This window comes from Nycticebus coucang, chromosome 3 (genome assembly GCF_027406575.1).
Source record: "Nycticebus coucang isolate mNycCou1 chromosome 3, mNycCou1.pri, whole genome shotgun sequence".
NCBI lineage: Eukaryota > Metazoa > Chordata > Mammalia > Primates > Lorisidae > Nycticebus > Nycticebus coucang.
In genome coordinates this window covers 28307987-28329735 of record NC_069782.1, presented here as the reverse complement: position 1 = coordinate 28329735, position 21749 = coordinate 28307987, and the positions used below count along the sequence as shown (strand labels likewise).

The 21749-nt window shown below is 45.5% G+C and overlaps 1 protein-coding gene across 6 annotated transcripts in view; it reads left to right on the top strand.

Annotated features, from left to right (window-relative positions):
* Nucleotides 1-383: 383 nt before the first annotated feature.
* The window catches only part of CRADD (CASP2 and RIPK1 domain containing adaptor with death domain), a 286998-nt gene continuing 265632 nt past the window's right edge, over nucleotides 384-21749 (top strand). For 2 of the 6 annotated variants that reach the window (XR_008378690.1, XR_008378689.1), the window contains exon 1: nucleotides 5600-5820. Coding sequence is in view for 3 of the 6 variants with exons in the window: in XM_053582444.1 (XP_053438419.1) it covers nucleotides 5713-5820 (108 nt within the window). In the remaining 3 variants the exon portion in view is untranslated. Of the gene's footprint in view, nucleotides 1971-2659; nucleotides 3066-4559; nucleotides 5821-21749 lie in introns of those variants that run through there. The other 4 variants (XM_053582444.1, XM_053582443.1, XM_053582447.1 and 1 more) reach the window with 4 other exon arrangements.

Sequence of the window (21749 nt, the reverse complement as noted above, 5' to 3'; positions counted from 1 at the left end):
TGAAATGATGTGGACTGGCACAGCTGCATTGATGGGCACTGATTAGACTACATTGATGGGCAGTGCAGTCTATATGTCTCTGTGTGGGCAAAGTTATTGCTGGTATATTGTTTTTGGAGCACTGTACATATATATATTGGTATTTTACTAATAGTAATTTGGAATCCCTAGGAAACAATGATATCAAGAAAGAGAAAAATTGAGTCAGAGTCTAGGATATTCAAAGAACAGTGGACTTATGATTACTTTTTCATGCAGTACAAGGAAAAAGCTGTGTTTGATATGCCAGAATATAGTGTCTGTGTTCAAAGAATACAATTTGCCTCGACACTATCAAATTCAACACAAAAATAAATATGGTGAAGTGAGAAAGGATAAAATATTAAAACTGAAATATACATTGACAACTCAGCAAAATACTTTTGTGAAGCAGAAGCAGCTAAATATTTCATCACTGCGAGCAATTTTTCAAGTTGCTAAGCTAATAGCGTGCACTGGCAGACCATTCATGGAGGGAGAATTTGTTAAACAATGCCTTCTTTCTGTTGCCAAAGAGATGTGTCCAGAGAAGGCCGATTTATTTAGTACAGTGAGTCTTTCAGGACCTACAATTACATGAAGGATTGAAGAAATGGGAGACAATTTGCATCAGCATTTGCAAAACTCCGCAAAAAACTTTCCTATTTTTCCTTGGCACTTGACGAAAGTAATGATGTTCGTGATTCTGCACAACTTCTAATTTTTATTCGTGGGATGAATGACTATTTTGAAGTCACAGCAGAGCTTGCTGCACTGCAAAGCATCAAAGGAACAACTATAGGAGAGGGTATCTAAGTAAAGTTTTGCCAAACTGTGAATGGTTTGGAGCTGGACTGGGCTAAACTAGCCAGTGTGACAACTGATGGTGCTCCTAGCATGGTGGGGTCCAAGAAAGGAATAATTGCTCACATTAACCAAGAAATGGACAAACATAACCATTCTCATTCAATAGCCATACATGGCCTCATCCACCAACAAGTGCTGTGCAGTAAATCACTGAAGTGGGGCTCTGTTATGAAAATTGTGGTATCTTGTGTTAACTTCATTAGAGCTGATGCACTAAACCACAGACAATTTCAGGAATTTCTGTCTGAGCTAAACGTTGCCTATGAAGATGTTCTGCACCACACAGAAGTCCGTTGGCTGAGTTGAGGGAGAGTTTTGAAACATTTCTATGACTTACTTCCACAGATTACAGCTTTTCTGCTTTCAAAAAACAAAGAAGTACCAGAGCTCAATGATGCAGAATGGAAATGGCACCTTGCTTTTCTGACAGATGTAACAAAGCTACTCAGCAGTTTCAATGTGCAACTTCAAGGAAAGGGGAAGCTCATCTGTGACATGCAATCACATGTGAAAGCATTTGAAGTAAAATTAAGCCTCCTCATCAAACAAGTGAATGAGGAAAATTTCTGTCGTCTCCCTACAACTCAAAATCTGTTAGTGGAAAAACCATTGGTTGCACTCCCAAACAAAACATGTGTGGAGTCACTGGAAAAGTTGCAAAAGGAGTTTCAATTTAGATTTAAAGAGCTTCATCTCCATGAACAGGACATACAGGTTTTCCGTAACCCATTTTCTATTGACATTGAAAATGTGGATACAACTTACCAAATGGAACTGGCTGAACTACAGAATTGTGACTCTCTGAAAGACATACTCAAGTCAAGCAGCCTTCCTAATTTCTATGCATGTCTCCCTCTGAGACATATCCTGATTTCAGGAACCATGCCCTCAAAATGGCAACCATCTTTGGCAGCACTTATGTCTGTGAACAGACTTTTTCCAGAATGAAACGTCTGAAATCTCCAACCAGAACTAGATTGATGCACACTTGCATCACTTGTTACGACGAGCAGTGACAAATATGGAACTGGACATTGACCATCTCATTAGCCAAAAGCAGGCCCATAGTTCCCATTGAAATACTGGTAAGTTTGTTGATTTAACTTTACTTGCTCTTCATTTTAAACATTGTATTTGTTCCTGTTTTGTTTTTTTACTTCAAAATAAGATATGTGCAGTGTGCATAGGAATTTGTTCATAGCTGTTTTTTAAAACTATAGTCTGGGGGACAGTGAACTGGCCCCCTGTTTAAAAAGTTTGAGGACCCCTGATTTAGAAGGTAGTGAAACCTGGGAGAGGTAGTGGTTTTTAAAAGGTTCTGGGCCTCAGATTACTCACAAATGCCACGTGGCATCTGGTTTGTTCATTTATCTCAGTCCCTCACCCAGAACCCGAGTCTAGCTCTTCATGTCATAGAAAAGTCCAGAGGTCCAAAGAGGGCAAATGACTTGCACAAAATTATTCAGCTACATAGGGTTTTAAATAGACTCAGCTCCACCTTCTTGGTCAAATATTTTTTTTCCAAAAAACAAAACATGATTCCGTGCATAGGACTCCGTGGTTAACAAAGCCGTTTGTTAGCTGGGAAATGTCCCCACCCCAGGCTCACCACCTTATCATGTGCCTAGAATTACTCAAAAGCAGGAAAATTACTGAGAAAACCATTGTTCCCTGGCTCCCCCCACTCCAGGCTGGACCCGAGCTCGCACTTCCTCGCAGAGCCGGCAGGGGGAGCACCAGACGAGGTTTGTAAGCCGCGCCTCCCTCGCACCCCTCCCCCTCCTCGCCCAACTTCCCCATAGCCACGGCTTCAACTCAAAGTGGCCACTGACCTTTCAAGCTTTTGAACAGTGATGCAAGAGAATAGTATTTCAAAGAAAAATGGTTATCAAAATTGTGGGTCCGCTTTTCCCACGAGTGTTAATGGTTTTGAAAAAGTAGGTCACGTTTAAAGTAGGTCACATTTCGGAGGCGGGCGTGCAAGCAAGGAGATGAGTTTCCACTGAGGCCAGGTGGCCTCCAACCCGGTGGGAGGTGAGAGTTCCCGGGTAGGAAAGAGGTGCCGAGATCCTTCCGAATTCCCGGCCCGAGGCGCCAGCGCTGCAGGGATCCGCCGAGACCGGTGCTGTCCGGACTGCGGGCACGGAGGCCCGGCCACCTGACACCTCGCGGGAGCGCAGGTAAGGGCGACCCGCCCGCGCCCGGCGATTGTGGGTCCAGCGGAGGAGACGTGGGAGCGGAGAGGAGGCAGGGAGGAGCTGGTCGGGGCTGGTGCGGGTGACAGCGACTCGGAGCGCCAGGGGGAGGGGACTGAGGGCCGCGAGCGCCCTTTAAGGAGGCGCCGCTCTCCTCCCGCTCTGCCTTCCAGGACCCGGCCCGGGGGACGGCCTGAGGCCGGCTCCCACCGGCACCGAGCGTCCAGGGCTCAGCAATGCGTCCCCGTCCTGCCAAAGCGCTGAGACCACCCCCCGCCGGGGAGGTTTTCGAGGACCCTCCAGTCTCTCCTGCACCCTCTCACAAAATATGCGTCCTGGAGGGTCGCGTCGAGGCGACGCGGAGGGAAGGAAAAGAGGAGCCCACTCCTCGCGGGGGATCCAGGGGCAAGGATGGCCATTCTGCGCTGGGCCGGGGCGCTTGGCTGGCACGGGAGGGGGCGGGGTCCTGTCGCCGAAACGGCGTTGGCGGCGCCGGGGACTTTGCTCGCTAGCCCCCGAGCACCCTGGGGTGGGGGCGGTCACAGGAGGGTGGGGTCCCCGGCGTCCACAGCGCCTGCCCCCGCGCCCAAGCGCTCCCAGCTGGTCTTCCCTGCAGCCGGCTTTTTAGCGCCGGAGCCTCTTTAAAGCTGTAGCCGGGGCGCGGTCACGTGAGGCGGATTCCTGGAAAGTTCCTGGAAAGCGGCCTCCGCAGCAGCCGGGCGGGGCCTAGGGGAGCGCCGGCGGGGAGGGAGGCGGAGAGCGAGGGAGGTGCGTCGAGCTGGGAAGTCGCGCGCACACGCGGCTCCGGGGACAGACGTTTAACACTTGCCAAGTCTCGCCGCCGCCGCGGCTCGCGGGCAGGGCTTCCCCGGAAGCATGAGCCCTCTCGCCCGCAGCGGCCGGCGCTGCGTGGGCCGCGGACGGCGCGCTCCGAGGTCCCGGGCGCGCAGCCTCAGGATCCCCAGCGCCGGCAGCTCCGGCGCCCGCGGCAGGTACCGGAGCCCGGAGCCCGAAGGCTCCGCCCCGAGGAGCCTCGCTGGGGAGGGCGGCGGGGCGCGGCCGGGGCTTCCGCAGTTGGGAGCGCTGGGGGAGAGGGTCGGGCGGCAGCTGTGCCCTGCGGCCCGGCAATACTGCCCGCTTTGTTCGGTTCCTTCTCGGCGTCGGGAAGTGTCCGGTGTTCCCCCCGCAAAAAACTATCAAATTGATAATCCTAATAACCTGATCTCCCGCTCCTCCCCACCAGCCTCCCGCCCTCCTTTCCTTTCTCCCTCCCTCCTTCCCATCTCCTTGGTCGCTGCCGGAGGGAAACTGGGCGGCTGCCCGGGGGTGGGGAGAGTCCGAGTCCAGAGGGGGTGCCGGAGCCTGGGGGGGTGGGGGTGTTGAGGCACTGTTTCCCGGGGCTTTTGTCCGTACTCTGCGCAGAGAACTCTGGCCGCCGCCGTCGAACTCGGGGCGGGTCGCATCCCCTGGCATCTCATTCCCAAATTAAATGTCAGCGGGGGAAAATCGGGCAGACACCCCTCCTGTCCTGTGCCCCTCCCGATGCCTCCGCCCCGTGTCCGCTGGGGAGGCTGCTCGGTGCGGAGGCGGCGGCCGAGGTGAGGGCTCGGCGTTAGTGATTTGCGCGTCCGGCAGCACTAGCTGCGGCTCGCTCGGCCCCAGCCTGGACTCCGAGTCCCCGCTAGGGCTGCGCGCTCCGGCTGATTCCTCGACAGCGCCTGCGGCAGCAAGAGGAGCGACAGCCAGCCGGGTCCGGGAGCTACCGCCGCGGCGCCCCCGGGTGGGCACCGGGCAGCGTGGGGAGGGGAGCCAGGCAGCCTATGGGTGGGGGCGATCCTGCAGCTACAGCCTCCGCACCCTGGGTTGGCAGCCGGTGCCCTGGGAGCCCCGCTGCGCTTTAGGGCGGAGAACCAAGTTTGTGTGTTGTTGCTTCCTCCCAGGGGCCCTCGGGCTGCGCGCGTGTGAAATGGGAGTGCCAATTTGGGGATCTCTACTGTTCTTTTTAAATGTTTCTGCTTGTCCTTGACAAGAGCCTATTCCCACTGGACCCTCAGGAGACTGCTTGCTCTTCCCAGGCTGCTAATCTGGTATTCAGCAAGCAGGCCCTGTGCTGGAAGTCACCCCCATTCACCCCCGCCCTCCAGACATCCCCGGCCAACTCTGGAGTCTGGGATCTCTGCTCTTTCTTTATCCTCCTTTGCTTAGAGCTGGGCCCGGGCGGTAACTGGATGCTTGGGGTTAATGGTGTAGGAGTAAAGAGGCGGAGAAGTCCCTGGGATTTTCCACGTCTCTGTTTCCCCACCCCCACCCAACCGCAGGGGTCCAGTTAGGACTGACCCAACCCCCCCCCCCCCACAGACACACACTTTCTCTTTGCAGGCGATCTGAGGGTGACCACGTCTGCGAGGGACTTTGCTATCAGTCTGCCAGGACCTGGGGAGAAGGAACAGGCAGCTCCTTATCTCCTCACCCTCTGCCAGCATTTCGGGCACCCAGCAGGGACGCGTTTTAGGGTTCCCATTGACTTCCAGGAAGGACGTGAGCCCTTCTCTGACCCCAGCTCGGGCAGTCACCTGTCTTTGCCGCAGTGATATTTATCCCATGACCCTGCGGTGCCTGGAGCCCTCCGGGAATGGCGCGGAAGGGACGCGGAGCCAGTGGGGGACAGCGGGGTCAACGGAGGAGCCATCCCCGGAGGCGGCGCGTCTGGCGAAGGCCCTGCGGGAGCTGGGTCAAACAGGTAGGGAGCTGAGCGGCCGCGGCGCGTGCGGGAGAGGGCGCCGCCAGAGAGAGGCGGCTGGGGGCTGCGCTGGCTGGGAGCACAGCTGGGACGTGGAGCAGGCATGGGAAGCAAAGAATGGGGTGAAAACACGTCCCCTAGCTTCCCGTCCTCGATCAGGGAGTGGGGTGGAGGAAGGACTCACAGAGGACGTCCGCACGGCCCTGGATACTTGGGAATGCGAAAGCAAAGCGGTTCTCTAGGGTCCCAGGGGGCCCGGGGAAGGCAGAGCGCGAAAAGGGCTTATTGGAAAAACCTTTTACTATTTAACGCGGCTTCTCGGGGTTAAGTGCTCAGGCTCGAACCCTCGCCAGGAAAAGCGCCCGGCGCCTCCCTTTGCGCGGGGTGCAAGGGTAGCAAGCGGGTGCAGGGCTCCCTGCAGCCTCGGCCACATCCGGCTGCCAGGCGGCGCCGCCGCTGCAGCCCGGGATGGTGGCGGCCAAGTCCTGGACTGACAGATCGCCGCGAGGGCGGATGCCCGGGAGCCGGGAGGAGCGCAGGCTGCGGATCCCCAGCCCAGCGCGGCTTCCTGGGCCGGCGCGCCCAGGGTACGGCTTGGTGAAGCGTAGACAGGCGCTTTGCGCGTCTCAGTATCGTCCCTTGGCATTCGAAGAAGGAAAATAAAATTAAATATCTGGCATATAATTCTGGCTTTCAAAAATCTGGATCCTAAAAACCTACGTTTGAGGCAAAGCTGAAGTTTTGCTAGCAACTGCGGGCGGGTGAGGGAACAGTTGCCTTGATTGCGGTTCCGGTCTGCCCTCCGCGGGAGGGTCGGGCAGAAGGCGAGTATCCCTGCAAACCCGGGGGTGAGGGGAGGTTCATTGTTTAAACTTTTTGAAAGGAGAATGTCTTTGAGTCTCTTGAAAACCAGATGGGCCGGGGAGATGGTGCGGGAAGATCAACTGGAGATTCTTGGGGAGATTAACAGACAGAATTTGGATTAGGGCAAAGTCCATGAGTTTAGCAAAGATTGTAAACTTGAATTACTAATTATTCACTGGGCTTCCCATTTCTCAATGACTGATAAGATAGTTGTAATCAGAGCAGCTAAGAGAAGCTATGGTACTAGAACTACTTTTAAAACAAATAAAAGTAAATAGCGGTGCTTTCTAGAGCTTTGGGCAGAGGGACGCAACCCAGTAGATTCTTTGGGGGAAGGGAGTAGGGATACCAACCATCCAAAAAAGTTGCTTCTGTTTTCACTCTTTTGGAATTACTGGAGTTGGGTTAAGAGCATGGCTTTAATTTCTAACTTTATTTTAATCTTTATTTTACTTATTGTTAAAAGTGTCATGCTCTGCCAGCCAGCGTGTCCTTGTCTTTAGAAGAAAATCTTAAAGATAGTTCATAGAAGATGAACTTAAAGTTTTTGTTTTTTTTTTTTAATAAAGAAAACTGGCTCACAGTTTGTGTTTGTAAAATGGAACCAAGTTTTCATTAAATTCCTACCAAAAATACTCATTGTGGCCCCCGGTAAACTTTTCACATTCCTTTCTTTAAGAGCTAGAAAAGTTATTGCCAAGTACTCGCTCTATTCTAAAGATTCTTGTAATAACTATTTTACCTTCTTTTCTTTTTCTTTTTGAACAAAAACCCCAGGATGGTACTGGGGAAGTATGACTGTTAATGAAGCCAAAGAGAAATTAAAAGAGGCACCAGAAGGAACTTTCTTGATTAGAGATAGCTCGCACTCAGACTACCTACTAACAATATCTGTTAAAACATCAGCTGGACCAACTAATCTACGAATTGAATACCAAGAAGGGAAATTCAGATTGGACTCTATCATATGCGTCAAGTCCAAGCTTAAGCAATTTGACAGTGTGGTTCATCTGATCGACTACTATGTTCAAATGTGCAAGGATAAGCGGACGGGCCCAGAAGCCCCCCGGAACGGCACCGTTCACCTTTACCTGACCAGACCACTCTACACGTCAGCCCCTTCTCTGCAGCATCTCTGTAGACTCACCATTAACAAATGTACCAGTACCATCTGGGGATTGCCTTTACCAACAAGACTAAAAGATTACTTGGAAGAGTATAAATTCCAGGTATAAGCGTTTCTCTTTTTCTAAACATGCCTCACATAGAGTATCTCCGAATGCAGCTATGTAAAAGAGAACCAAAACTTGAGTGACTGCTCTGGAACTAACTACATGGAATCCTTTCTAAGAACAGCTAAAGTCAATCTAATTTAAATGTGCAAAGAGGTAGCTAAGTATTTAAAGTGCCCCCTCACTGAAACATTTTCGCCTGGTGATGTTTCCCTTCCTAAATGTCCCAAGTCAAGGTGGAAGGAGCGGTTTATCAGAATGCTTTGCCTTTCTGAGGTTCCTTTACATCAGGTCAAAGGTCCAGGCTCTAGAGGTAAAGAGCTCCGCTAAAGAAGTGTAAGAACTGAGCTGACAAAGGCTTAACTTCAATTTTACATGCCTGGTGATCAGAATCTACTTTAGGACATTTTATATTTTGCATTCTGATGTACTTAGGAGTTTTGTTAGACAGGTCATGCGTGTGAGTATTTATCCTTCATTTTATGCAATTAACCAAATCAACAACAACAACAAAAAAAGCAAAATCCCATATTTGTCTTTTTACTACATGTATGAAATCTCTCCTGTGAATGAGTACTGTAGTAATCCATTTTAAGGGAGCCTTATTTCAGAAATATTTCAACCTGGTGCAAATGGAAAAGACTTGTTCTTTTCCTTTAAGGCTAAAGACAAGAATGTCGTGCTATACAGGTGCACCCCAGTCCCTGTTAATAAAAACCAATGTAGATATAGACATTTTACCCTTTGAAGTAGCTGTGTCTCCCCTGTTGCCATTGATTTTTTGGAAATGGCTTTAGATATTTCTAAGTTGTCCTTGAATTGTCTAACCATGGACATTAGCAGATGTCTCCCTTCTACCATGTAGAATACTTTGACTTAATTTTCTTCCAGACATAGGGGGATACCTGCCTGTTTTTTTTTCAAAGTGTTTATTTACTGCTGTTACTATTTGATTAGACTGTATTAAATAAAAAAAAAAAAAAACCCTGACTTTTACAAGTTGCACTTGTTACTTTGAGTTGTAGAGAACACACACTTTCATGGTAATAGAGGTTTGCCATAAAAACGTATGCCTAGTAAAATAAGCCAACTGTTCAGCCAGAGGTAGCACGTGACCTACCCTTCTCTAAAGTTATGGGTTGTACCTGCCCTTTGCATTTGGAAAAGCATGGATTAGAAACTACAAGCATTGCCTAAGGGCCTGGTCTTTTACAGTTTGAATAGGCATAACACTGATGCCTTTTGTGTTTTCAAAAACATGATTTAGAAACTACACAAATTGTGACATGGCCTGGTCTTTTACAAGTTGAGAAGGCACAATACTAAATAAAAATGGAAAGTTTAATGGCCAGTCTTTCTTTGCTACACAGTTCATGACTGTTGCAGGTATACCATCTTTGCGGGAGTCCAGACACTATATACTTTGCCGCCTTTTAAAATTTCCTGCATAGCTATATACTATGGCATGTCACCAGGAAGGTGAACCAGTGTATCCTGTGTGTTCCCTGTGTGAATTAGGAAATTCAGCTGTAAGTTATACTAAAACCTACTATTGCATATCTTATTTTCATGAAGGACATTGAAAAATGGTTTTTGCTTGCAAGGAAAATATACTGTGTATATGTAACAGCAGAGCCATATACCAAAGACTGTGAGCTGTTGTCTTATGAAGAGTTTATTTGTAGCCTAAAGCTTGAAGGAGAGCTAGACTTTTAGGGTCTGTTCTAGGAGGTGGCCATAAGCTTTACATTGGGATGTTCAGAATCTGCTTTATCCATCCTTTTCCTCGGGCTGACAATGTTAGTTTGTGGGATGTTTGACTGTTTTGCAAAATTTCCACATGAACAGTGTCAAGGGGCTTTGTAGAATTTCTTTAAAGGTCTTTTGCGGTTTGTGGCCGGGGCCAGGTTTGAACCCACCACCTCCAGTATATGGGGCCGGCGCCCTACTCCTTGAGCCACAGGCGCCATCCGTTTAAAGATCTTTTGTGCTTCTATCCTCATTGTTTCAGACACTGTTATTTCTGTCACTGGGAGTGGGGAGATCATAGTGTGGTGTGAGTACCTGTGGAATTGTGAAAAGTTCTGTGTTACTGCTAGTAAGTGATGAAAGTGATGAATTCTGAGAAAACCAGAGAATAGCACAGACATCTCTAGAAGGGTGCCGAGGGACCTGTTGCCTCGTGTTTCAATCTCCCAACTAAGTTGATAAGCACCAGGAACAATCGCTTTGAGTTTTATTTTCTCCAATTCCAAACATTTATTCATTGAGCTTAGTGTGCACCAGGTTCTTAGCCCTTTACACATAGCATCTCATTTAATCTTCACAAGAACAGAATGAGCCAAGTGCAGTCAGGAGAGGAGGTGCACCTTCTGACTTGTGAATGAAGACGCATTCCAGCAATATCCTAGCTCTTTTTATTCCTGGAGAGGAGTCACAAAGAGCAAATTGCTGCTGGATATTTCTACATCAATCCAGATGAACAAGTTAGAGCAGGCTATAAAAGGAACCCTTGGCCTTTTTATTGCGACCTCAACCAGATCAACCGGAAAAGATTAGATACCTTAACTGGCATGGTGCTCTCTGGGCTTCTCAGCGTGGCCCAGTGGTGGTTTCCCTGAACACTCTTGAAAGGGGAGCTGCTCATAACTGGTGGGTGAGTAGATGGGGAGGAAGTTTACTATTTTACTTGGTGGCTGATTAATGCCAGTTATCAATCATTAGGAGCCCCATTTTACATGCAGTAGGAAAAAAAAAGATGCACAATTATCTAAATTATCCTCAGCAGAGCCTGGAACATTATCCAGTGTTCTCTCCCTGTACGGAGCAGTTTGGGGCATTAGTGAGAGTACTTATTATTCTTGTTGAAGAATATTGTATACAGGTCTGATATATCCCACAGACTAAAAATATTTGATCTTGGTTTCTGTTCTGGGCAGAGGGGAGGCAGGACAGGGCTTTCATTACTGTCACAGTGGGCACTGGTGACTGCTTTTTAGGGAGCAGAAGATTTTTTGGAACCTCAGACAGTGGAGAAAAAGGCAGCTTAGCTTATAAGCTGAGCGTTCTTCCTTGGTGTGTCAGAAAGTCTTTACTTCATAGTAATTATGTAATCCAAATAGGTAACAGAATGGGACAGTTGTTTGGGAGTGTTTATTTTCTTGGGAAGGATTTTCTCTGCTTTTAGAAAATCGTACCCTGGTAGGAGGGTAGGAGACAGAGACGTCATCGTCATCAAATAATCCAAGGGATGGAATGTCCTGAGACCAGGCCATGGCCTTCTCAGCCCAGGGTAGGTGGGGTTGAGTGGCTGTGGTTATGTCTAACAGCTGGGCTGAAGCTTCTGTCTTCAAGTGGTCCTTTCTACTTTTTGGAGCAAAAGAATGTTGTTCTGGGCCTTTTGTTTACTTAAGAGGCCTGTATTCTCCTCTCCCAGTTTTTAACTTCTTAGAATTTTAAAGCTTAAAACCACTTTTCAGAGCACGTATTTCAGTTTCTTCATTTCATTGCAGAAGATTTTCATATTCAAAGAGGTTAGGAGCTTTGTGCACACCCAGCCCAGCCCATCAATAACAGAGTCAGTATTCGAACATAGGTAGTTTAGCCTGAGCTTTGGTATTTGTAAAGGGTGCACACTTGTATCCTTTGTTAAATTGTCAGTACTCTTCTTTGGGCCCCTTGTGAGCCCTACAGTTCCCGGAACAGCAGTTTTCTTCCACTGCAATTCAGAAACCAGCCTTTGGAATACCCGGTGGGTCCATTCCATGTCTTCCCTCCACCCTACTCCGAAGATCAGCTTCCCTGGGTTTCACTATGTCTTGATCCACGTTGGACTTGGTATTAACTTGGACTCCCTAACATTTCTAATCTATTTGCTGTTTTAAAATCTGAACGCTCCCTTCCATGCTGTTTGATGATCTCATTTCTGCCTTGGCTGGATGTGACTCACGCCCGACCGTGGTGCTCAGGGGACTGCCTACCCTCCTGTCTTCACCAGTGGAGCCCATTCTTGCTTTTGCCCATGGCCATAATGGTAAAGTTAATTTCTGCCTTACTTTTTCCCTCTCCTTTCATGAAGTTGCCCTGTTGGCTCATGTCCCCCAGCCCTGCTGACTGTGGACACACCAATGAAAGAGGGTAATTATACTCTTCTTGAGTTAGGTAATTGAGTGATTTAAAATACCCTGAGATTAAATCTGTCTGTCTCTCTCTTGGGTTCCCCTCAAGTTTTGTAACAAGTAGCCAGCTCCAAATGCCACACTTTTATGTGCACGTTTTTAATTTATTAAGTGTCAGAAGCTCCTTTTTCACTGTTAAGTTGTGCTTCATTTGAATGGAATAAAAACGCCTTCCATTCCTTCACTTCTTCTTGTCTATCCCCAAGAATGATTCTGTGATAGTTTTGTTTCACTTCTACCTGGATGTATGTTTCTTGTAGTCTCATCTTCAGATAGTTTTGATTTTTCTACTTTTTCCTCAATGTAGCTTGAGTTCAGGAGACTTAACTTTATTTTTAAGGTAAAGTAACTGCTGTTGCTGGAGGGGCCTCTCAAGGTCTGGAGTTTCAAGTGCCCAGAGATTGAGTCAGCCACAGTCATGGAGCAGAGCGGGGTGGTCCTGCGCTCCCCATCCTGAGGCTTGACAGCGTAGTGTTGCCTCCAAGAATGGGACTTGCTGCAATAAACATTTGTTTATGACAATGAAACAGCTTTTATAGACAATTCTCACTTTGAATCACATCCTTAACTTACAGGGCATGCACTAGACCAGAACCTCATTATATGATGTATTACTCATGTGGTTTTGCTTCTAGATACAGTGACAGGGGACGGGCAAGCCAGAGTCTCAGTGAGAAGGAAAGAAATACCACCAGCTGCCTTCCTCTTGTCTAAGCGTAAAGGTCACCCAAGGAGCCCCTCTGCTATGGCAGAATGACTTTTTTTCACTAGTTAATCTATCACAGAATTTCATAAAAATTTCCTGTGTCTCCCCAGTTTCCAACAGTGTTAAAGATAAACATGTATTTATCGTCTTCTTAATATTATTTTTTTGCTAAATGATTTTTCCCCTCTGTTAGTTGGTATTCTTATTTCCTGTTTGGATTTTGCTCCACAGCGCTGCCGTGATCTTTGACATTCAGGAAAATATTTTCCATGTTATAGTTCTGCACAGAGAAGTTGTTTGATTTCCTGTTTTAACATCCCTTCTGCCACCTTGATGAACTTGACCCTTCTTCCAGTGTCACCTCTTTCTCTTCATTTTTATTTCTAGCCTAGGACCATCAAGTCTGTATTTTGTCAGAAAGTGTGTTTCTATTTTGCATATTTGATTAGGGTGTCTGCTCTTGATTATCTGTAGGAATAAAGAGCAGAGAGAATGGAGGATAATAGAAACTCGTCTAGCCAGTAGTTTCAGTCTCCTTTGCTAAATCCACTGGTGGACAAGTCAGCTGCTCCTAGGTTCTTTCACTTTACTGTCCTTGCTAATCACGTGATAAGGATGTAAATAAGCAACAAAAGGACTTCAAAGATGTCCAGGGTGAGAAAAGTAAGGAGATGAAGCATCCGTTGTGTGCTGAGGACTTCCAAGAGCCAATTATTAAATGTTTAGAGATTTCATGACCTAAATCATTATGGGTAAATTATTAGTAGATTGAAGCAGCCACCATGGGAGTATTTACACAGAAATGGGCAAATGCTGCACATTAAGGTTTTCCCCCTCTTTCCCAGATAGCTAATTTAATAGCACAGCACGGATCTAGGTACTAAGTCCTCCAAGTCATAGGACCAGTTTACAACAACTCTTCTAGCTCGAATAGACCAGGGTCTCTTTTTCCTTCTAGCTTCATTCATTCATCTCAATGATTTTCTTCTTCCTTTCTTCCCTCCCTTCTCATCTGGTTTCCTCTCTCCTTTTCTCCTTTCCGCCAACATTTATCGAATGCCTGCCTACTATGTTACTCGGCAAGAATACAAAGAATAAGGAGCACTCAAAAAAAAAAAGTAGTGCTCTTCGGCCCTATGGGAAGAGGTAGAGAGGAGAGGGACTAACATCTGCCAAGTAATCAAATATATCCTGTGCCCTGCACAGCCATTCCATTTAAACCTCACAACCACCTGGTGAGGTATGTATTATCCCCATTTAATGAGAATGAAATGAAATATTCAGCTCACTAAATAGGGAAGTCATGATTTAACTCACTTGCTATATTTCAGAATACCATGTTGTAAAGGAGCTGTAACTAGATGAATAATTTCTTGGAAAATGTAGTGATATTGGTAATAATATTCACCTGTGGACAAAGTACCATCCACCTGCTTTGAGGGCTTTGAGAAGGGAAAACCTCAGAGGAAGATCTGGTCAGAGGAGAGGAGTCTCAGTTGCTATTTAAATGGTAGTATAGATTTTACCTCTAGCCCATACTCTGTTTTTATATTGGCTGGAAGAATTTTGTGTGTTAAGCTAGTTGTGGATCTTTGAGTGCTGCTCTGTCATCAAAGAGTTTGGACGTGAGTTTTTAGATCTTGGTTGTGATGGAAAAACGGGGATCTGATGTGTGCTGCTATCATCGTTATAACCCTCTTATTGCCAAGAGACCTGGAGGGCTGTCTTTGCTGGGCTTCCTGCTAATATAACAGATATGCATGTAGGACATTTTGGGCCAAGGCTATGTTTTTGCAAGTCATTTTTCCTGCTAACATAGATTATTCTCATTTTTGATTGATCCACAGTGGATAAGAATGCCATTGAGCTTTACTTTCATCTGTCAAGCAATTCATTTAAAAAAGAAGGTAAAGGGTGGCGCCTCTGGCTCAGGGAGTAGGGCGCTGGTCCCATATATTGAGGGTGACAGGTTTGAACCTAGCCCGGGCCAAAAAAAAAAAAAAAAAAAAAAGGTAAAGAAAACAAACACATATGTAATATAGTAAGGGAATTATTAGGTCCTGTGGTAAAATGAAAAAAATCTTGGCACTTGACTGATTGTTCCCAATCTAACCATCTTGCATATTTGGATTTTCCTGGATCTGTCTTAAAGTGGGGACATCTCTGATCCTGATGGCCGAGGCCGAGGGTGGGGGTGTGCACATGTCATAGACGGAGCTCAGTCACTGAGCCTGGTAATGGCTAAAAGCTCCCGTGGGACCATGAGATTCATTATGTTCCAGGCATGACAGTGAAGCAGCCGTCCTATAACAAACCAACTTTTGGGCTTTCAGCAGCCTGGAAAAACCTAGAACATTTAGTAATGCCAAGCATTACACTTGACACTTTTAAAATATGACCTCATTGAGTGCTCCCCGAAAACCTTTGAAGTAGGTTCTGTTTTTATCTCCACTTTAGAGATAAGGAGATTGCCATTTAGATTAAATGATTTAATAGTGTCCCAAGATCACATCACAACAACTTAAAGATTTTAATTGGCCTTATTTGCGATTCCAAAACCCAGAAACACTTTAGAATATGTGTTCCAATGAGGAGCTGTGCAGAACAGGTTGGTTTTCTCTCCAGAGAAGGGCTGAAGAAAACAGAAATGAAGAAAAAAAGAGTGGATGGGTCCTTTCAAAGTTACTTTCTTTGTAATGAGGGATGGGAGGTTACAATGGTGTAACCTCTGCTTGTGACATCAGTTTACTTCAAGTTGCTTTTCTGTAAGGACTAAAATAGAGGGAACTTCATTACCGTGCCGATCAAAACCAGCCTATTTGTGAAATTAGTCTGTTATCTCTCTCCTGATTTCTCTGAAGGTCAGAAACTGACCTAGACTTTAGTTTTAGTTTGGTAGAAGACCTCTGCATGAATGACTGCAGTTTGATTTTCAGTCTGGTCTGTTGGAATGTCCTGTGGGAACTTAGTCCAAAGCAATGATCACCTCTGGTTTTTATTTAACAAGAGAGGGAGAGCTGAGATTTGAATTCAAGCCAGTCTGACTCCAAAACCCATGCTTTTATTCATTCTGTTTTCTCAGTAAACTTACAAATAATATTAAGCTCTGATGCCTGTAGCCAGCATGTCCCTGAATATTATGCACTAGTCACAGGTAGTTAATATTAGTCAGGTAGTTAATATTAGAAGGACTATGACTTTGTCCACCTCATTTTTAATTGTTATTATTAGGACTTTGATTTTGGAAGTAATATAAGATCTGCCTAAATCCTGATCATCCATCTTGGAAGAGTCCTTTACATCTGAAATTTACACCTTTCTCTCCCCTCCTCTAATCTCTTTCAGGTGTCTATCCAGTGCAACCATTACCCCCATCTCTCCCCATTCTTCCTTCCTCTGGAAGCAAACTTTATGAATGATGTGTCCAGTCAAAACAGGCAGAGCAAACAATCCTGATCTCTCAGTGACTTAAAACAACAAAGGTTTCGATCTTAAAATTGCAAAGGTTTCTGTGTTCATACATTTCTGTCATGTTCACCAGGGAGGCTCTTTTCTTAGGCACTCAGGAACCCAGGCTAAAGCAGCAGCCACTTTCTCAAAAGAAAGGGGTGGGTGGGGTGCTGAGCCAATGGGAGAGGAGAAACTGGAGCATCTCTCTACTGGCATGTAAATACCCTGTCTACTCCTCAATGCATTGCCCAGAACTCTGTAAAATGGTGCCACCCACCCCCACCTGGGCCACAAGTGCAGCCTTCCCCTGTGTCTAGGTGAGCAGCATGGTATAACCACCACATGTACCAGGCCATAGACACTGCTTCCTTCTTTTCTCCCTAGCCTGGCTAACTTGACCTCAGGGAAACTTCACAGGACACACATAGCCTCTTTAACGCCATTCTTTTTTGCCTTTGTCTTCCAAAACTTTTTCAGGTACTGAAAAATCCTGTCTCTCTTTCCTTCATGTGAGCCATTTGTGAGCCAAAAAGAAAGTCTTAAGTCTGGAAGTGAAATTAAATATAACATGTCCCTCGGTACCCAGGCGGGATTGGTTCTAGGACACCCACCCCCGCACCCAGAAAGCAAAATCCAAGGATGCTCAAGACTCTACTATGAAATGGTGTAGTATTGGCATATAATTTGTACACATCGTCCCTTACACTTTAAGTCATCTCTAGGTTACTTCCTTGTGATACTGAATACAATGTAAAGGCTGTGTGAATAGTTGTACTGTACTTTAAAAATCTGTATTATTTATTACTGTTGTATTGTTGATTTTACTGCTTTTTTCCCCTCCAAATATTTTCAATCTGTGGTTGGTTGAACCCCTAGATGTGCAGCCCGTGGATATAAAGGACTGACTGTAAAGAGCTAGGGCTGCTAACCTCAAATGCTTCCTGATGACCAGAAGTTCCTTCTGATCTCCACACACATCTCTCTGGGCTTCCTAACTGGCTAAAATTAAACCTGTCTTTCCTCCACTGTCAATATTCAAGATAAATAAATTATGTTCGCATTCCTTTTTATTGTTCATTGTTTTGCTTAATTGGCTATATTTTAATATTATTGAATAGTATTATTTTGTTACAGTTTTCAATCAGACATAAGTGACTGTGTGATACACTGGATACTTAATCACCAATTTTGATTTGCTTCTCATAGAAAATGTCTTCTAAGTTCCAGACAACTGGTTTCCAAACCCTGTTTCAGAATGCAACCTCTATTTCTAAGCTGAAGTCTTTTTCTACAACAAATTTCTATATAATCAGAATACCAGAATAAATGCTATGATTTTTATTGTTTTATTTTTGGTTTTGAGACAGAGTTTCAGTCTGTCAGCCTGGGTAGAGTGCTGTGATGTCATAGCTCACAGCAGTGACACTGTAGCTCACAGCACCCCCAAACTCCTGAGTTCAAGCAATCCCCTTGCCTCAGACTCACAAGTAGCTGGGACATTGCCTACCACAATGCCTATTTATTTATTTATTTTTTTAGAGACAGCGTCTTGCTCTTGCTCAGGCTTGACTTGAACTCCTCAGCTTGAGCAATTCCCCCATCTCGACCTCCCAAAGTGCTAGGATTACAGGCGTGAGTCACCGTGCCTGGCCTAAATGCTGTGTTTTAATAGACAATTATCCTCTACTACTGCATACAGGGATTATTATCTCTGGAAAAACTAGAATATGCAAAATATGCTTAATTTAGAAATTTTTTTTTTTTTTTTTTGTAGAGACAGAATCTCACTTTATTGCCCTCGGTAGAGTGCCGTGGTGTCTCAGCTCACAGCAACCTCCAACTCCTGGGCTTAGGCGATTCTCTTGCCTCAGCCTCCCGAGTAGCTGAGACTACAGGCGCCCACCAGAATGCCCGGCTATTTTTTTGTTGCAGTTTGGCCAGGGGTGGGTTTGACTCTACCCCTCTCAGTATATGGGGCCGGCACCCTACCCCCTGAGCCACAGGCGCCACCTTAATTTAGAACTTTACTGAACATAATACAGTTTTTTCCTTTATTCCCTATTTCCGTTTTTCTACATTAACCTAGATGGAAAATTTGCATTACCTTTAATTTTCCCTGCTTCATATTTATCTCTTTAGTAATTCAATCATTCATCCATCCATCCAATCATTCAACAAATATTTACTGAGCATCTCCAGGCATAAGGCAAGGTTCTGGGGAAAGTTAAGAAACACTGTCCCTCACCTCAAGTACGGTGTCCCTCACTATCCACAAGGAATTGGTTCCAGGACCTCAAGGAGATTGTGTGTAGCAGAGAGACACATGTCAGCACCACCACGGTACAGTAAGGTAATGGCTGTGATGGTGTATATGAAGAGCCCCAGAAGTGCGGAAGACGCACCTGGGTTTGCTTGAAGGAATCCAGGAAAGCATCAGAGAGGAGGTGACTTTTGACCTGAGACTTAAAAAATGAGTTGGCCACAAGCCAAGTGAGGCAGTTCTAAGCAGAGCAGACCTCACAGCGTGAAAGTGTGAGAGAACGCTATTTGTTCCCAGAAATTCTACTACTGTGGATGGAACCGCCCATGAAACCCACAGGAGGATAAGTTCCTATTGTACCTGGGAAGTGAAGGAGCCATTAAAGGCTTCTGAGCAACAGAGTGACAATATCAAGATTTGGTAGCAACGCGGAGGCTATCCTGGAGGGACTTGGCCCTTCTTAACCTTACTCCTGCACTTGCCAGGGATTCATGGACAAGATGCCTGAGATCTGTAAACTTGGATAGGAAGAAAGTTATATTGCCCTTGTCACCATCCTTCAACTGAAATTTAGCATTTTCTTCATATGTGAATGTAGGCAACAGAGCACAGTAGAATAATAGAAGATGTGAGGTTACCACCAAGAGCAATCTGGTATTGTGATATCATATGACACTTGTTGCAGATACCTCAAAATAGCATTTATACTTAGCCCTGGAGTTATTATAGATATTACAGCTACTGCTTTATGTTGCTCATGAATTTTTTTTAGTTCATGAATGACATGTATTACTATATCACAACTTGGAAAAATAATTTGATAGTTGCTTTTTAATGTAATTTATCTTTTTAATTTTATTTTATGATTTAAGCACATTATTCTGAGAAGGGATCTATTTAAAAAGGTCAGAACTGACCGGGCACAGTGGCTCACACCTGTAATCTTAGCACTTTGGGAGGCTGAGGCGGGAGGATCCCTTGAGCTCAGGTATTGGAGACCAGCGTGAGCAACAGCAAGACCCTCATCTCTGCTAAAAATATAAAATGTTCGCTGAGTGTTGTGACAGGCGCCTGTAGTCCTAGCTACTCAGGAGGCTGAGGGAGACTGTCTCAAAAAAAAAAAGAAAAAAGAAAAAAAAAGTCAGAACTTGTGCACCAGGGGAAGGGGATTGGTGAGAAGGTCACTGCAGCCCAAGGGGGTGAGTGAGAGATAGGGAGGAGGAGGAGAGAGGAATCTGTGGGAGATTCTGCAGACAGTGAATTTGCTAATGGATTCAGGATATAAAGCAGAGGAAGGGATTTGCATGCACCCTACTCCTCCCATCAGGTTTCTGGCTGAAGCAGAATTTGTTGTTGTTGTTGTTGTTGCAGTTGTCATTGCTATTTTTAGCTGGCTGGGGCGGGTTCGAACCCACCACCCTCAGTGTATGGGACCGGCGCCCCACTCCCTGAGCCACAGGCGCCGCCCTGAAGCAGAATTCTTATATGTATCCCATCTGTCCCTTCCTGCCCATTGCTATCATTATTTTTCTCTTAAACTTTTATCAAAGTAAAACATATAATATCCTTTAAAATATTGAGTAGTATGGAAAGACAAAATGGAAAACATCCATCCTTGGTTCTCCTCCTCTCCACTTGCCAGTCCTACACTTTTTTGGGACTCCTATAGTGGTTTTTTTGTTTGTTTGGTTTTTGTTCTTTAAGAGTTTCACTCTGTTGCCCGGGCTAGAGTGCCATGGCATTAGCCTAGCTCACTGCAAGTTCAAACTGGGCTCAAACTATCCTCTTGCCTCAGCCTCCCAAGTAGCTGGGACTACAGGTACCCACCACAATGCCCAGCTTATTTTTCTATTTTTAGTAGAGACAAGGTCTTACTTTTGCTCAGGCTGGTCTCTAATCCCTGAACTCAAGGGATCCTCCTGCCTTGGCCTCCTACAGTCTAGGTTGCTAGGCATGAGCCACCACGCCCAGTCTAGTGTCATCCTGTTTAGCTAGACTGCAAATTCTGTGCAGCAAGTACCTTGCAGTCTGCAATCCCTACTATACTTTTTATAGCAGGTGTTGAATAAATGACTGACAGGTTTCAAAGGCACTTCCCTGTCCTGAGATCACTGTACCTCACTTGTCAATATACCATGCTGTAGTTACAGAAGTTTTACCATCCTTGACATTCAAGGAAATTGTTCTTTTACCTAAATTCCCATGTTTTCTATCATTTGTCTTCTCACAAAACAATATAGAGTGTGCATATAAAAATTTCCTTTCCTTGGGCTTCTAGTTGTTTCTATAAAAGTGAATTTAGTGTGATAATGGTTAAATAAAGCTATGTAATTTTAAGCCAGAAATTGAGAAAGTGGATTTGAAATCTTTCCCTCCCTCCCTTCCCTTCCCTTCCCGTTGCATGCTCTTGGTAGCTGTTGTTAACGTTAGCCTTGTTACCCTGCTCATGTAGTAGACGCGGCTATAGCTGAGCATTTTGCTTGGCTTTCTGAAATTTCTTGCGATGCTTCTTGTGAGGTCCAGGAATGTATAGTTTTGCGGTCTGATGTATTTTCATGGTTGCCAGATAAAATTGATGTCTGGCACTTTTTCTAGGAAAAACGCATTTAGGCCTTTCCAAGTTGATTTGTAGGAACTTAGTGTTATTAGAACTTTGTGGCAAAACTTTTTCTCAAGTGGCAAAAGAAATAAAGAAACTTCAGTGCTGTTAACAGCACCTTCCCTTAGCGCCAAAGCTGGGAAAGTTGACAAAGTACTGGATTATTAATATGGACTTGCTACAAAAATAAGCAAATACGGTACCTGGGCTTATAAGAGTTACCAGTTATTCAGCTGCTGATACAAGGCTACCCCCCAAGCTTTTAGAAAAAGGTATTTCCCCTCCCTGTATTTTTTAATAACATTTCTCAATCTGGTAACCAGAGAAACTACTCTGGGGTTAACTTTGAGGTTTGATTGCTGTTTGCTTTTCTTGCTGTTTTCTGGAGAGGGGGGTAGGCTTTGGGAGAAATGGACCTTTGAAAAGCAAGCTTTCCAAATTATACATGCATATTTCAATCCTTTTCTTCATTTATAGTATAACCTCTTGAACAGCAAGTTAGAGATTTGCTAGTGAAGAAATGAGAGCAATTACCTGACAATATGACGAGTTACTTTTTCTTTAAATTTACTGGCTCCTCCTTTAACACTGACAGGCTGGATAACAAGTTTTTACTTGTTGGCAGAGCCGTTAAAGCCTC